The sequence below is a fragment of the Vespula pensylvanica genome, chromosome 2 (assembly GCF_014466175.1).
Source record: "Vespula pensylvanica isolate Volc-1 chromosome 2, ASM1446617v1, whole genome shotgun sequence".
In the NCBI taxonomy this organism is placed as follows: Eukaryota; Metazoa; Arthropoda; class Insecta; order Hymenoptera; family Vespidae; genus Vespula; species Vespula pensylvanica.
The window spans coordinates 3869155-3884249 of NC_057686.1; the positions used below are offsets into that span (position 1 = coordinate 3869155).

Sequence of the window (15095 nt, forward strand, 5' to 3'; positions counted from 1 at the left end):
CTTTTTATTTTCCCTCTTCTCTCTTTCTTTTTCTCCTCGCGTTAGCAACTACGACCATTATCAACGATGCCACCCTACTTTTTACTTTCGTTTCTCACCGTGAAATGCCAGAGGGCATTATCGATACGAAACAAACGATGAGTCCATCTCAAACGATACTATAGACGAGAGCAAAAGAATCGTTCATGACGCTCTACCGTGCACTTCTTCTCTTCTTACACTGTCAGCGAGAAAATCTCACGAGCTTGTCGATATCGTCGGTTCTCGCCGATGGATTTAAACGGACTCTTTTTCTCTCTTTCTTTCTCTCTCTCTTGCTTTTCCATTCGCCCTCTCACAACGAAAAATCCAGTTATTACGGTTATCAGAGACTTTCGCGCTCTTCTTTCTCTCATTTCCCGTTCCATTCTTTCATACTTACTGGAAATAGCTATGAGAAATCTCCAAGTCAGCGCGAATCCGACAAGCGGAAGGAAGGAAGGAAGGAAGGAAGGAAGGAAGGAAGGAAGGAAGGAAATCGGGAATCGCGATGACCGCACACTCGTTGAACCGTGTGAAAAATTTTTGTCGACGGACCGGGATGCTGAACTCTCCTTCGAACGTTCGAAGCAACGATATGTTACGCGAGAACTCATCTAAGATCTAAGAAACGTTTCAAGTGGAATTCACAAGTGTTACTATTTCAATTCACTCCTTAAAATTAGTACTTGTATTAGCCTTGTCCTATAATTTTTTTCTACGTCCGACGAATACACTCGTAATAGCACACAAAATTACCATCTCCTTAAATTCAATTAACATGTCAAAGCCGAAGAAACTATCGTCTAATCTCTCGAAGGCTACAATTATCGACGTTGTAACGTTATCGCTCGACAATACAAAGCTATTAACCTAAATTCATGAATCTTATGGTTGTATGTTATCAAAGATAAGTACGGACAACTTTCGAAACGCGACATTTGATCTTCGTGATCGTAATTAATAACAACTCAAAGTTACTGGCTAAGAGTATCATTAATCTTAACTCAAAATTTCTCTATCGTATCATACATTTGATATCTACAACGATGTTATCGTTGAGAAATTTCTGATTAGAAATTTCAACTCGGATTAGAATTTCTTCGCCGTTAGGGACAATCCAAAGTAAAGGTTGGGACATTAGGAGACATTCACGTACCTTCGAAATCATAATCAGTTATAGCCTAACGTTATCTGTAAAGGAAAATACGAAGTCGTTAACCCAAATAGAAAGTACCATTCTATTGGGCAGCAGTCGACGTTGATATCGTCGTTTCAAAGTTGGTTCGTACTAGTTTCGCTCCAAAATTCTACATACCGCAAAACTATTCACAAATGTAATGGGTGACCCTGCTTTTACAGTTATGGGGTCGCCAAGCGAGTCGCAGAACACGGGCTTCCTTCTAATTTGATTAGTGATTCTTACGGTTGAATATCAAATCTATTTTCCTTGTAACCTGTGAACGGAAACCTTAAAAGATTGTTAAAGAGGAAGACGAATAGAAAAAAAAAGAGATAGAAATAGAAAGAGAAAAGAGAAAAATAAAACGAGGAAAAGAAGAAATACTCTTTTAGTTTAGTACAAGGCACCGTTTTAAAAAGGCTTCGTCGTCGTTGCTTACGTCGGTTGCTTTGCAAAACATTATTTTTACTTTGAGGAGCTTCCCTTATATGATTTCTATGTAATACAGTTCCCACCAGAAAATGTTATATATACTCGAACGAAAGTTTGTTTATAACCTTTGTTGGTTTCGTCGTTAGTCGCCGAAAAGAATAATAGAGAAATTCCTTTGATGTGTTGAAATTTTATGAAAAACTATCTATGCATTTCGTTTTGTGCTTATTCTTGGAAAATGATACAGCATGCGCTTTATAAATCACTATATCTCTATTTGTTTGTAAGCTGATTAGCACAAAACTTTTACCTGTTACTTAATACTTGCATAAGTATTTATCTCTAAACTGTGTGGATTCGTTTTCTTTCTTTTTTTTTTTCTTTTTTTGCTTTTTGCATAAAAATATTTTTCTACTGTATCCTTTTGTCGATAAGTTATCATTGAATTTTTTGATAGAAAATTCCTATGATAGAAGGTAGAAAATGAAAATCGTTTATTCGAAAAAATTAAAACGAACAAGAGGGAAAAAAGGGAAAGGGGAGGTGAGATTCTATCGATTTTCGAATTTTCGTTGAACGAGTTTCCAAACGAAGCACTCGACGAGGATGAAAGAGATTTGTGACGCGTAAAATAAAATACGGCTATCGGTGGTAGTAGTGTTAGCAATAGAAAGAAAGAACAAGCGAGAGAAGAATCGACCGAATGAGAAGAAAGAGAATCGACGCTTGATCCAATCGGCGTTTCTGCAAAATCTCGATGCTATAATTTTCGACGAGAACGTACCAGTGAATCGATCTTCGTCTCGTTAATAGAGGTCTTTCCATTTAGCCGCAAATCAGAGTCGAATGGTAATTCCCGTATATTTTTTAAGCCTTTTTCCATCGCTCGCTGAAACTAGAAACTTTTTTTTTAATACCGTTAAATCGTAAGACGATTTCATAGTAAGCTTTTATAAACGAATATGTTGAAACTTTCAGCATATAAAAATTTTTTCTTTTTCTTTTTTTCTTTTAATTTTTTTTTTTTTTTTGAAGTCGTATTTTTAGCATGAATTTAGCAGGATTAAATAGAAAACTGTCTATGATAAGAACGAAGGATGTATGATAAACGAGAAAGATAAAAAAAGTAATCTGACTGTTTCGGTAAACTCAATTTACATTGCGTGGTAAAATTATACTGCATTTTAAGTATCGTGAGCTATTGCAAATACATTTAAGCATATATATATATATATATATATATATATATATATATATATGTGCGTTATGTTATTAATATATCAAATTTGATTAAATCACGATTGAGATACTTATAATTAAAATATTTGTTCGATCCTTGATCCTATACATTTATGTGGAAAGTTCGTCGAATCATATAAACTCAATTTTACATTTGTCTAATCATATGGCTGCTTTTTCAGGTCTGATCACAACGAGCGGTAGAAAATTGGATCGAGAGAATCAAGCGGAGCATGTTTTAGAGGTATGAAATAACGATCCTTTAAACTTAGTTGATATATTCTCGACAGAAATAGGTTTTTCATCGAAACGTGAAATTAATTCCAATTTCTAAGATCATTTTAATCAATTAATTACTAAGAAAGAGAAGCTTGTGACGTTTGCGTAATATACGAATCCTGTTGGGAGTAAGTCGAAGGATAATCGTTTGATCGTACAAAGCCACGAATACGTAACCATTCACGAATACGTATCCTTCTTCAATTAATTCAGATTAAGTTTTCGTTTCTCCGAATTCATTTGATATCCTCCTATCCTTCCTATTACATCTTAGCACAATCTTAGAAGGATCTCGACGAGACGCGAAGGAGGGATTAGAAGTCCTTAATCCCGGTAAGATAGGTTCGGTGGAATAATCATCTTACGTTAAGTATAATCGTACGTCGGTGTATATGCACGCGTAATTAGCACTTTGCCAGTTGACGCTCAGGGGAGGAAGAGGAGTATACAAGTGGTACGTGAAGAGGAGAGGGAAAGAGAGAGAGAGAGAGAGAGAGAGAGAGAGAGAGAGAGAGAGAGAATGAGTGAGTGAAATGAAAGGAGTTGAGACGGGTAAGTTGGCTCAGTGGAGTGAAATACAGGATATAGGAGATTGTACCTATATCGGGTTTCCCAGAGAGAGAAGGAGAGAGAGAGAGAGAGGGAAAGAGAGAGAGAGAGAAAATTTCTATTCGAAATTACGCGGTGCTTAGCAACGCCCGGATAATTACATCAACAAAGTTCCCTTTTCGTTTCACCGATGAGACAACATATTATTTCCTGTCTTTCTCCTACAACGTTTATGAACTAACATTTTTTCTTTTTTTGTGAATTAAAGCCAGTGATATTTCTTTTTTTATTTTTATTTAAAACAATGCACTCGAACTAGCAAAACATATCGCTAAATATTACAGCAATGCGTAAATGTGACATGTCTCATTTGTACCATAAAATATACTTTGAATTTCCATTCTGTTCGCATTCTATATACGAAATTCTACATTGATAAGTATTCATTTGCAATATCAATTACCGTAAAATTGAGTTTCGCGTATGTAATACTTATAATTATGAGTTTCGAAAGGAACAATTCGTCCATGAAATTAAATATAAATACACGTGTGGGACGACATTGGTACGTACATAAATGCTATCTCAGCATAAACGATTAAATTATCAAAATAAAAAAAAAATGAAGATTTTATTAGAGAACAAAAAAAAATAAAGGATATATCAAATTATATTCAATATTAATTCTGATAACAAAATATTATAGTTATATAAAAGATAATTTTCTACTTCGTCGAAGGGAATCGAAAAGATATCTTCGTACCCCTTCTTTTAAATCAGTTCTTCGATCAAAAAAAAAAAAAAACAAACAAAGAAAAAGAAAGAAAAAAATAAAAAAGACAAGAAAAGAAAATCGAAGAAGAAAAGTTTTCTTTGAAAAAGAAGCGGATGTCCTTCGCGACAGGATCCAACACTTAACATTGTCGAAGTCGTTCGGACAAATCGAATTTCCTAACAGTGTGCTAACGCTAACAGGTAGATAGGCAGATTGCTAATGCATCTTTTCTCTCCTTCTTATCTCTCTCTCTCTCTCTCTCTTTCTCTCTCTCTCTTTCTCTCTCTCTCTTTCGAGAAGGCTTTTCCCACCATTTACGTCCACACCCCTTGATATTGTCAGACTGGAAATGAGGAAGAAAATCGTATCCTCTTGGAGATTGAAAAGTAAAATGAGGTGAATCTCCTGACTTGAAAGTGAGAGGAACAGCTTTGAGGAGGCATTCTGAGATCGGATGAGAACGAGGAAGGAAGAAAAAGGAAAAAAAACGAAGGAGGAAGGAAGAGAGAAACGAAAGAGGAAGGAAAAGAGAAACGAAGGAGAAAGAGGAAGTGCGAAGGAAATCCAAGTGCCGGACGACGAGGCTAAGGAGTAAAAGAGAAGGATAAGAAGAAAGAGAATTGAGGAACGCAACGGAACGAGTGAAGAGAGGGTTCCCGTCCTCACTCTTTCTATCCTCATTTCCTTCTCTTCTCTCCAGGGATCGCCGTCGAAGAATACTGCGAAGAAACCTTGCTTTTGCTTGTTGTATCGAGATCAAGGACTGAGAGAAGTTTTCTAGCTTTTTCTCTGCCTCTTTTTCTCTTTTCGTTGTCTAAAGATATTACCATGTTTCGTTTAAAAGTTTGGAATCTTTAGAAATTTGCAATTTGTATAATACGACGCGATTATTTTCTCTCTCTTTTTTTTCTTTTTTTTTTTACAGTTACATCTCATTTAAACGATTAAAAAACATCGAGTGAAATCAATAATCCTTTTACACTACTATTAAAAAGCTTCTGAAATTTAATTGAAATGATTTACTTTTACTCGGATATAGAATGTTTCTATCTACTTTAAAGGGAAACATTTAGGTAAGGTAAACAATCGAAATGCTTTCCATTTGTATTCTCACTTCCGTTTCAAATTCAGTAGTAAAGCATCGACTGTGGAAAGAATTTATTAAACAACAGTCTGTTTACTCTTGGTAAATAACTAGAGAGCCGTGGCACGGTTGTTCACTTCCGCAAGAACGAAGGCTACTTTCTCGAGACTGGCTTCGATCGATAGCGAGTGTAATTGAATTCGATCGTGTAGAACGAGCTGTGGCCTTTGGAATACATCGTAGTTTGTTCTTCCATGTAACGAAGATTTATCGATTCGCTTAATCTCGTATAGAATAGACTCGCGTTGAATGAAGGTTCTGATTCTTTCTTCGAGACATCGATCGGTCGAATTCCTTCGCACCTTCATCAAAACCATTCATCTTGATATCTAATACATTATTGACAGAAGATCCTTTTCTCGTTGTAATCGAATTCATGGCAATCTGTAGATTCATGATTAATTAATTAATTATACGAACGAGTAGAAATAAATTGAGCATTCTGACATATAAAATTGAAGTAGACGGTTAATAAATTCGCGTACTTCGTATAGTTTGTAGACTCGATAATTAGAAAAGCCAGCGACAAATAAGTTTTCTTACGAAGGTACACACGATAGAATCCTTCTGTCTCTTTCTCTCTCTCTCTCTCTCTCTTCTCCCAAAGTTCTCAAAGTTAGCGAGATACACACCACGAGCTTTACCCTCTCGTAGTGTTTCACCTTGATGGTGAAACTTGACGACAGCTAGAAGACGGCGAAGGCCCTTGTTTGGTATCGACTTTAACATTATCACATGCGCCACCGATCACTCAACGAAACTCACACTCAAGTAGTGGAAAAAAACTTTTCTAGTTTCTCTTCGGTCTTTTCTTTCACATCATGCCACAATCTTATCGAGTATTTAAAGTATAGACAAGTTAACGTTAATTATCCTGATTAAACTTTACAATCTTCGTTGGTATTTAGAAATTCTCTGAGTTAACTACAAGAGTTTAGATAACTTGAGCAAGGTACGAGAGTTTAGATAATTCGAGTTTTCGAGTCATAAAGAATAATAGCTATTAAAACGAAAAATCTTGCTTATCTTCATTTATTGTTCAATACAAGGAGATTGCACTCTTATAGAAATCCATAAAAGGAATTGGAAATATCGCAAAGAAGATAACAAATATATCTATTCAAAATGGAATCGATACCGTAATAATTCTTAATTTCCTATCATTTTTTTCGAACGCTTTTGTAATCGAACGGGTACGCATCGATATTTTTTTCCTCAAAGCTTCGGAAAAAATTTCGGTTGTTTCCGATGTTTCGCTGATGCTATAACATCGAACGTATTCCGAAAAGCAAACCGTATCGTTTCTCAAAGTACGAACACAATTTCGTAATCACGAAAGCCGATTTCGAGAGAGACGAACGGAATATGATTTCGTTCGTGAGAATTTCTTGTTTGCAGAAATTCCACCGACCGTCCCAGAATGGACCGCGCTGAGCTTTGACGAGAAGTTTCTCGACGACTAATCTAGTTTCCTTCGTATTCCTTCAATTTCGTTGGATGTCATTACATGGATCCATTCCTCCATCCACCGTCTAACTGGAACGGTTTTACCTTCGAAAGGAAGAAATCGTTTTAGGAGACTCCTCTACAGAGTTGCTCGATGTGGCTCGTTAACACAGCTTATTTATGTTCTTAACCGAGTTTAACGAGTACTAAATACGAGCCGGATTGCTTTCGTTTTAAATTCTACTATTTTCAAATTTTCTTATTATGTCTTTCATTTTCAAAAACTTTATCTATGCACCATAAATATATATATTCTAATATGTATATATGCGTGTGCGTATATATGTGTGTGTATATATATATATATATATATATATATATATGCACCTAAGAGAAATTCGTCGATCATCATAACTCATTTATCTCCGTGCCAATATTCTCCGCCAATGCCAATATATCGCGATAGAGGAGGACGGATGCAAGTAGAACTTCCGTCCTTTCGTATATAGACACGCCGAATCGAATTTACTGTGCAAACCATAGCTCGCCTTTTTTCATAACTCCCATCATGATTTACGAGGTTGCGCTCACGTTCCTACGGAGGGTATATATACGTAGACAGCCAGAAATCGCTTTTCCTACATGCACCACTGTATCTCTAACTTTCAGGTACTTCTTTTTATATCTCGTAAATCGTAGACGTTTCGTATGGACATAACGTTGTAACAATGTTGTTTGTTTCCAAAAATATTCGACAAAAAGGGAAGACATCTTGAATACTTACGATATAAAGTGTAATTTTTAAATCAATTTTATAGAGTATCTTTGATAGAAATCAGTAAATTCGTGGTATTCATAAATCAAATTTTTCTACTTTTTTTTTTAGCCCTACTTCGATTTTTCAAATATAATGAACTCTTTATCCTCCTGACTGTACTTTCGGCTCCTACTTATAATATTCAAAGTAGCTTGGAAAATCGCTTACTAGCTTGGAAATGGATCGTTGAGTGTCCATTCGACGAAGTATCGAAATTATCCGAACGATATTCTGAATTAAATGGAAGTCTTTATATTTCTTTTTATTCTCTAACAATATATATATATATATATATATATATATATATATATACTATTATCATGACTAAAATCCAAAGAATTTTTTAAATAAATATATATATCTAACAAATATAATCTATATATCGAATTATTGTAAATCTATTTCCATTGCATTTATTTTATTATTCTCGTCAAGACGATCACAGAAATGTTCTCCGAAATTATTACGATACTATTCTTTCGAGATCTAACAAAGTAATGGAGAACTCTAAAGAAAAATTGTCTTAACAAAAATGTAACTGTTTAATCACAGTGAGTATTTATCGAAGATTTAAAAGTACCTACGCTGCGAAAGCTTTTTACCGTTGTTATATTAATCGCTAGTATTTTTCACAACGTCGTTCTCTTTTTCAAACTAACCCTCTTGGACTTTCTGTCTCTCTCTCTCTCTCTCTCTTTTTCATGCTCGCCTTCATATTTCAGGGGCGGTACAACCAAGCGTTTCCAACAGGCACGGCGTATATTAATAAGGACGGTTGAGCCAGCCTTTGCGCTATCCTTCACTGGGATTTCTTTATCGCTATACGCTTACATACTTGTACTATACATATATATATATATGAACGTATGTATGTAATATGTACGTATGTGTGTTAAATCTATAGATATATATAAGCACGTAGCTTCGCTTGCATGTAATACGCGCCAATTTCTGGAACGGTGCAGAGACAATAAAGGGAACGAGGAGAGGAGAAAGGGAAAATATCGCGCTTGCTCAGCGTCTTTCGAGGATGGTTAAACTACGCTAGATTCGCGCCACAAGAGCCTTAGGAAATGGAAAATAGATGCCACGTTCGTTACGTTCAAACGTGTATAGTAGGTAGATATTCGCATACGTTAAATATAGGACAAGAGATGTATTAAAATAACGATACCATTCGTGTAGATCATTCATGAAAATGAAAGAAATATATTTTTCAAGAAAAAGAAATTTTTTCGATCGTGTACTCACTAGAGAAACGTTGTTTCTAATAAGAAAAAATTGTATGATTCTGTCAGGCAAAAGAGAATCGAAAGAAATAATAGATGTTTCTATCACTAAATTAGAACTTGTTTTGTTATGGATTTCGCACATAGAATGAAACTCTTAAATTAACTCTTGACCCGGGTCAAAATAGCAATTGTACGATTGACTTTCAAATGCGCCGGACGATCTAGAATTGCATATGCATACTGGTAAAGCATTCCAATTTCGTGCACGGTCTCTCCAGCAACAGCAGATAACGGCTTCTGATGCCAGCAAATTTCGCACAAAGGAACTAGCCGAACGTAACCCTAGTTTCACGTTTTATGATCTATCAAAATGTGCTTTTATCTCGATTTGACGATTTGATTCGCCATTCCTAGTTTGCTTTTGTTAGCTGGAAATTTCTTATCAAAGTTTTCATTCTTATATTTTTGTCGTTGATAATCTCTTATAAATCACCTCGTTTGAATTTTCTTTTCGTTTACATTTAAAACGCAAGTTTATTACATAGTATCTTAATTCTTGTCTTATTACGAGTTTCTTTTATACGAATGATAGATGTAGAACATGATGAAAGGGTGCATTTTCTCTCTCTCTCTCTCTCTCTCTCTCTCTCTCTCTCTCTCTCTCTGTCTATCTTTCTATCTATCTTTTATCTCTTTTTCTTTTTCGTTCTCTTCCTCTCTTCTCATACATACGTGTATGTACATTATATACGTCTATGAAAAGTCTCGTGTTAGCATGCTCAGGCCAACCATAGTATAATTGACGCTCCGCGTTCGTTCATTCATTCGTTTGCGTTGTTCTCTTTCGTGTCATAATGCGGGAAGAGGGAATGAGAAAAAGAAAAAGAAAGAAAGAGAAAGAGAAAGAAAGAGAAGACGGGAAATACAAAGTTTCGCATTTTGCACAGGCAAGGGTAGGAAAAACGGAAGGAATAATCACGATGAATATTCAAGAATCTTTGCTGCAGAAAGGGCAGCCTCCGAGAACGTTTTGTGTACAACAGACGAAAGGGATGAATGAAGAGTAAACGCTTGGGGAAACGTGAAAGGGACTTTAACGCGAGAAACGAAAGAATTCCATGACTTTTTTGTCATCGGTGACGACATCAAACTTTACACGTTCCTTTAGAGTAACGTTAAAGTAACAGAGCTTACTTCCTCTCATGTGTAAAATTTGAATTATTCTCTTTAAAGAAACGTACGTACGTATTTGCCCGCTTTCATTCGTCGTGTTGCTTTGTGCTTTCTTTTTTCAAGAAACTTTCTTTTTTCATGAACTTCGAATTTCACGAATAGTTACTGAAAGTTACGAATTATTCTTACTCGGCGCAGAAGTGACATTTTTGCATAATAACTTTGGTACCAAGGAAAAGAAACTCCATTCGATACGTGCACCTTAGAAACCATTTCAGAGATATAATATTACGGAAAAATATTCACGATAAAACTTTACAGCGTGATAAGAATATTGTTAACGAATACTTGTTCGATATTCTTCGAATTCATTTTATGTTTGATAATCTTACAATTCATTTCTGGGAAAATTTATCATCTCTACTATCTTGTATTTATTCTCGAGTTTTGATCGAGATCGACGGAATAAATTATCCGTGTAATACCTTCTTTCTTTAATTATTAATCGTCGATTTTAGAACTCGTTTGTTGAAAGTAACTGAAGAAGAGAAGGATCGTTTCTCATTGAACGATATGCCGAACATCTTCGTATAAACAAAGAGGAAAAGATAATAGCACATTCCGTACTTCGACTCGGAGTTTGAGATACAATTACGAAATGCTTTCTCTGATAATATTTCGGATCCTTCATGTTTTTCATCGTTTACCAATATTAATCGAGCTTTATCGATGTTTTAACAAATATTCCTTTAGAGCAAATCCTTGAAATATGCAGTTTATATGCAAATAATTCAATCGATCGGTAAGTCTCATACGAAATTATTTCCAAAGGCTCTTGTGCAACAGACACGTCCCGAGAATTGTGCCACGAAACTTTTACAAGGGATTTTACAAAAAGTGATCGTGTTGAAATCTTATTCAAGCCAAAATCGATAGTTTCATGAAAACATATGGCTGGATAAGATTCGCCCATATTCCAAAGCATAGTGACTCGTTCCTTTCGAAGGATAACGTTTATCTAGCAACTTAACCACCTCGCTGGGATATCATAAGCGTTTTCCAATGCATAGCTTTGGGCTAAGCGAAGACGTAGCTTTCTAGAGATTCTTTGATCACCAGTATTTCGATCGCATCTACATCGAAACATTGTACGTCGTTAGAAGCCCGTTAACAAATTTTTTATCTACGAAAAATACATAAATCCATTTCAAAGAACACACAGAAGTTTCGTTTGTGAATCGACCAAAAGAAAATTTTGGTCCCCTTGAAGCAAAACTATTATGAGAAGATGTCAAATTCGTTCATTAACGAAATTGTATTGTACACATTGTAGTCAAAAAGCAAAGGAGCGTGAGAAAGGGTATAGAATAAAAAGCCAAACATAATGTCATACGAGAAACGTTCATAGTGTGCAGTTCTTCGTTCAGACAACAAAAGCGATTTCGTCTGACGAGAGGCAAGTCAGAGCGGCACCTTACAGACTAGTTTTCTCTCTCTCTCTCTCTCTCTCTCTCTCTCTCTCTCTCTCTCTCTCTCTCGTTCTTCTCGTAGACAGCTTTCAAATTACGCGCGCTTTTCTGCTCCAGCGTGCGGATGATGGGTTCCTAACGATCTGTCGGTTTCACTTCGGACAGCCGGCAGAGAAATGTCCCGCGTCGGATCGGCGCTATGCCCGCGCCCATTATTATTATCTTCCCTTGCCTCTTTACTCACGTTAGTTGCGAATACCGATGACTATGATAAAGGGAGAAATAACTCGCGGCAATGCTCCGTCGAACCGCCATCGTTCCTCCTTTGTTTCGCACGATCATTCGTTGGATCTTCGTGTCTTCGAGATCTTTCAGAATTTCTTCTCCTCTTGCGTTACGATAAAAAGAAAAGAACATTTTCTTATCTTTCATCTCTCGGTAAGTAAATAATTTACGTTGATATACGAAGAATAATGTCTTTCCCGTGTATACGAAATACGTAGTATTACCTCTGTTGAAGCGGATGATGAAAGGAAGATTCATGTTCGTTATCACGTAAGGCTTCACCAAGGAAGGTCGAAAAGGAGGAGGATTTTGCCGTAGGTCAAGCTAAACATGGCGGCATTCCGCGTCATAAAGTTTATTATACCGAGCCTTTGACATGGACGAGTAGTGGTATTTCGTGGCGATGCAAGGCTAGTAGTAGTCCCTCTGGATCCAAGAGCCGCAAACGCGGGCTTTAAGCCTCGGAGAAATCGCCGGGGGCCTTCGAGGTAATTACGAGGAGACGAAGGGAGAGAATGGAAAGGTACGGTAGAAGCGAGAGAGAAAACGAACGAGAAGGAAGAAGAGGATAGTTCTGAAGAACTGCTCGAGCAAAGCACACCTATTACCCCTAATCACGAGGAAAACATAGTTCCTCGAGAGTAGAAAACCGATGCTCGAGAAGGTTCAACTCTGAAATAGAAACCTAGCTAGATCTTATTCTCTCTCTGATGTTGCTCGTGTCAAAGCGTTAATATAAATCGTCAATGTAAAGAGGAATATATATATATATATATATATATATATAAGAGAAAGAGTGATAAAGAGAAAGAGAGAAAGAGAGAGAAAGAGAGAAAAGGGAAAGAGGTACCATCCTTTGTAGGAACGAACGAAAGCCTTATATTTGACAAAACATGAAACTTCGAGGGTCGCTTCCAACGATCCAACAGATAGAAGGGGAAGATAGGAGTGTCCGTCCTTACAGCGTAAAACGGAGTTTCGTAGCCCTAATTTAGTGCAGGTGTTACATACTGGGTACGACACGATCTTTCACGAAGTATCCCAAGGGATGTTAAATTTACGTTGCGGTACGGAGAACCACCTTTCGTCTCTCCAGCTTTTCATTCGCGACAGACTCCCTTGAAATTGTTCACCGGAAAGTATGATCATTTCTAGTATGCTAGAAACGAGCGAGCAAGATCCACTTTGACATTTTCAAACCGTTGACCTATTTTCTAATCGCATCGTCTTCTTCTTTTGGCGAAAATAAAATTCTTTAAAATAGAAATACTCTTTGAGCCGGCAGAAAATCCTTCTATTCTTTGTTTCCAAACACAAAGCACGGGAATCCGGCATGATCAAGATTCGGATCACTTAACTTTACGATCGGTAATTTCGTGGATTTTGCCACCGTAAACGACGAACGAAGATCGCTCGAGAAGATATGCTCGCACGAAAATCCAAGATTCGGCAATGTTCGTGTAAAAGAATGAGAGAGAGGGAGAGAGAGAGAGAGAGAGAAAGAAATAGTAAAAGCGTCGGTGAGTTGGCTTAGTTCTTTCAACCGTAAGAGGACTATCGTGGTACTCGTCAAGAACGCTTTACGTGATAGCAGAAAAGCTTAAGAATATTGTATTGCTACGATTTTTCGAGTTCTATCGAGAGTAACCAGATTTGATGCAGAATATTACAAGGGTCATGATCACGACCGACGTTATTTTGGCGGATCCTTATTATTAATATTTAAAATTTATTGACGTTTCTCAAACTATATTTCAGGAGTTATCGCGTGAAAAGATATTTGAAAAAATATCTCGTCTTTTATCCTTGAAATTTGTATATTTCCTAATTTTAATTATCATATATTAATAATGAGTCTCGCAAATATTTTGATAGAAATCTTAGGTATATAAAAGCACGAAGATAAATTTGTCGATTTGATTGAATCAATCAAGTTAATAATTTTACACTTTCACTGTTTAGGTGACAGTGAGAGACGACGGTAGACCTCCACTATCCTCGACGACAAGAATAGTCGTAGAAGTTGCCGACATCAACGATCATGGACCAGAATTCGAGCAAAAGTTTTACACCGTTCAAATTCCCGCTACGCCGTCCACCGATAAACCGTTTTTCCAGGTAAGAAATTCTCGCTTAGCTTTAACTAAATATTTTTGCAACGTTTCCAATGTTTTTTATCTCCTGAAGATGAACTTTCCGCCCTCGAACGCGACAGCAGACGATCGTGTTTCCACCCTACTTTTTCGAAATGACCCCTATCGATCAGAAACATCCTCATTATCTCACAAAGGATATAGATAATCTAGTATTGCCCTACGTCAAATTGCTCTTTCTCTTTTTCTCATTTCTTTCTATCTTCTTTTCCTATCTTCGTATCTATGTCTTTATACAAAGTAGTTAAGCGATATCACTCCCTCTTCTTTCTCTATATTGTTTGTTTCCTGCGTGACAATCATATTAACTCTATTATGTAACTTTATATAAATACAAATTTTTTTTTTGAAAAAATGGATGAAAAAAATGTACGAGTAAAAGGAAAAAAGAAAAATCAGAACGTACATATTATATATACCGAATAACGTGAATAACATAATGTACATATCTAATTTTTTATTATTTTTTAATTCGATGTAAATTACGAAAGTAGAAATGTATAAAACGAGCCAACTGTACAAAGAACGCACCGCTTAATTCGAAGTGCAACATTAGCTTGTGTACGCTTTTCACCGGCCACAACATATATACATAAATGAGCGTATACTCAAATAAAAGAAAGTACCACTATTCAATATCGCAGTCCTCTTAAAATCGTCATTCACGCGCGACATTTTTACGGTAATAATCGTGTCGTTATTCTGCGATGCCACCGTATTATCCTCTTCATATGATTGTATATACAGCATATAAATCTCATATATATCTCGTTTGAAATATTGATCATCTTATTCTTTCAAGTGAAACACACATTATTCTCGTATAATTTTTTAATAATTTTGTATCCGTAAAAAGCTAAAAAACGTGTACGTGATCGTATTTATTTATTTCTTTTTCTTT

The 15095-nt window shown here is 36.2% G+C and overlaps 1 protein-coding gene across 9 annotated transcripts in view; it reads left to right on the forward strand.

Moving 5' to 3' along the window:
• The window catches only part of LOC122627249 (fat-like cadherin-related tumor suppressor homolog), a 290885-nt gene that overhangs the window by 257013 nt on the left and 18777 nt on the right, over positions 1–15095 (forward strand). For all 9 annotated transcript variants that reach the window (XM_043808258.1, XM_043808257.1, XM_043808256.1 and 6 more), the window contains 2 exons: positions 3055–3116; positions 14004–14159. In XM_043808258.1, the coding sequence (XP_043664193.1) occupies positions 3055–3116; positions 14004–14159 (218 nt within the window). The remainder of the gene's footprint in view (positions 1–3054; positions 3117–14003; positions 14160–15095) is intronic.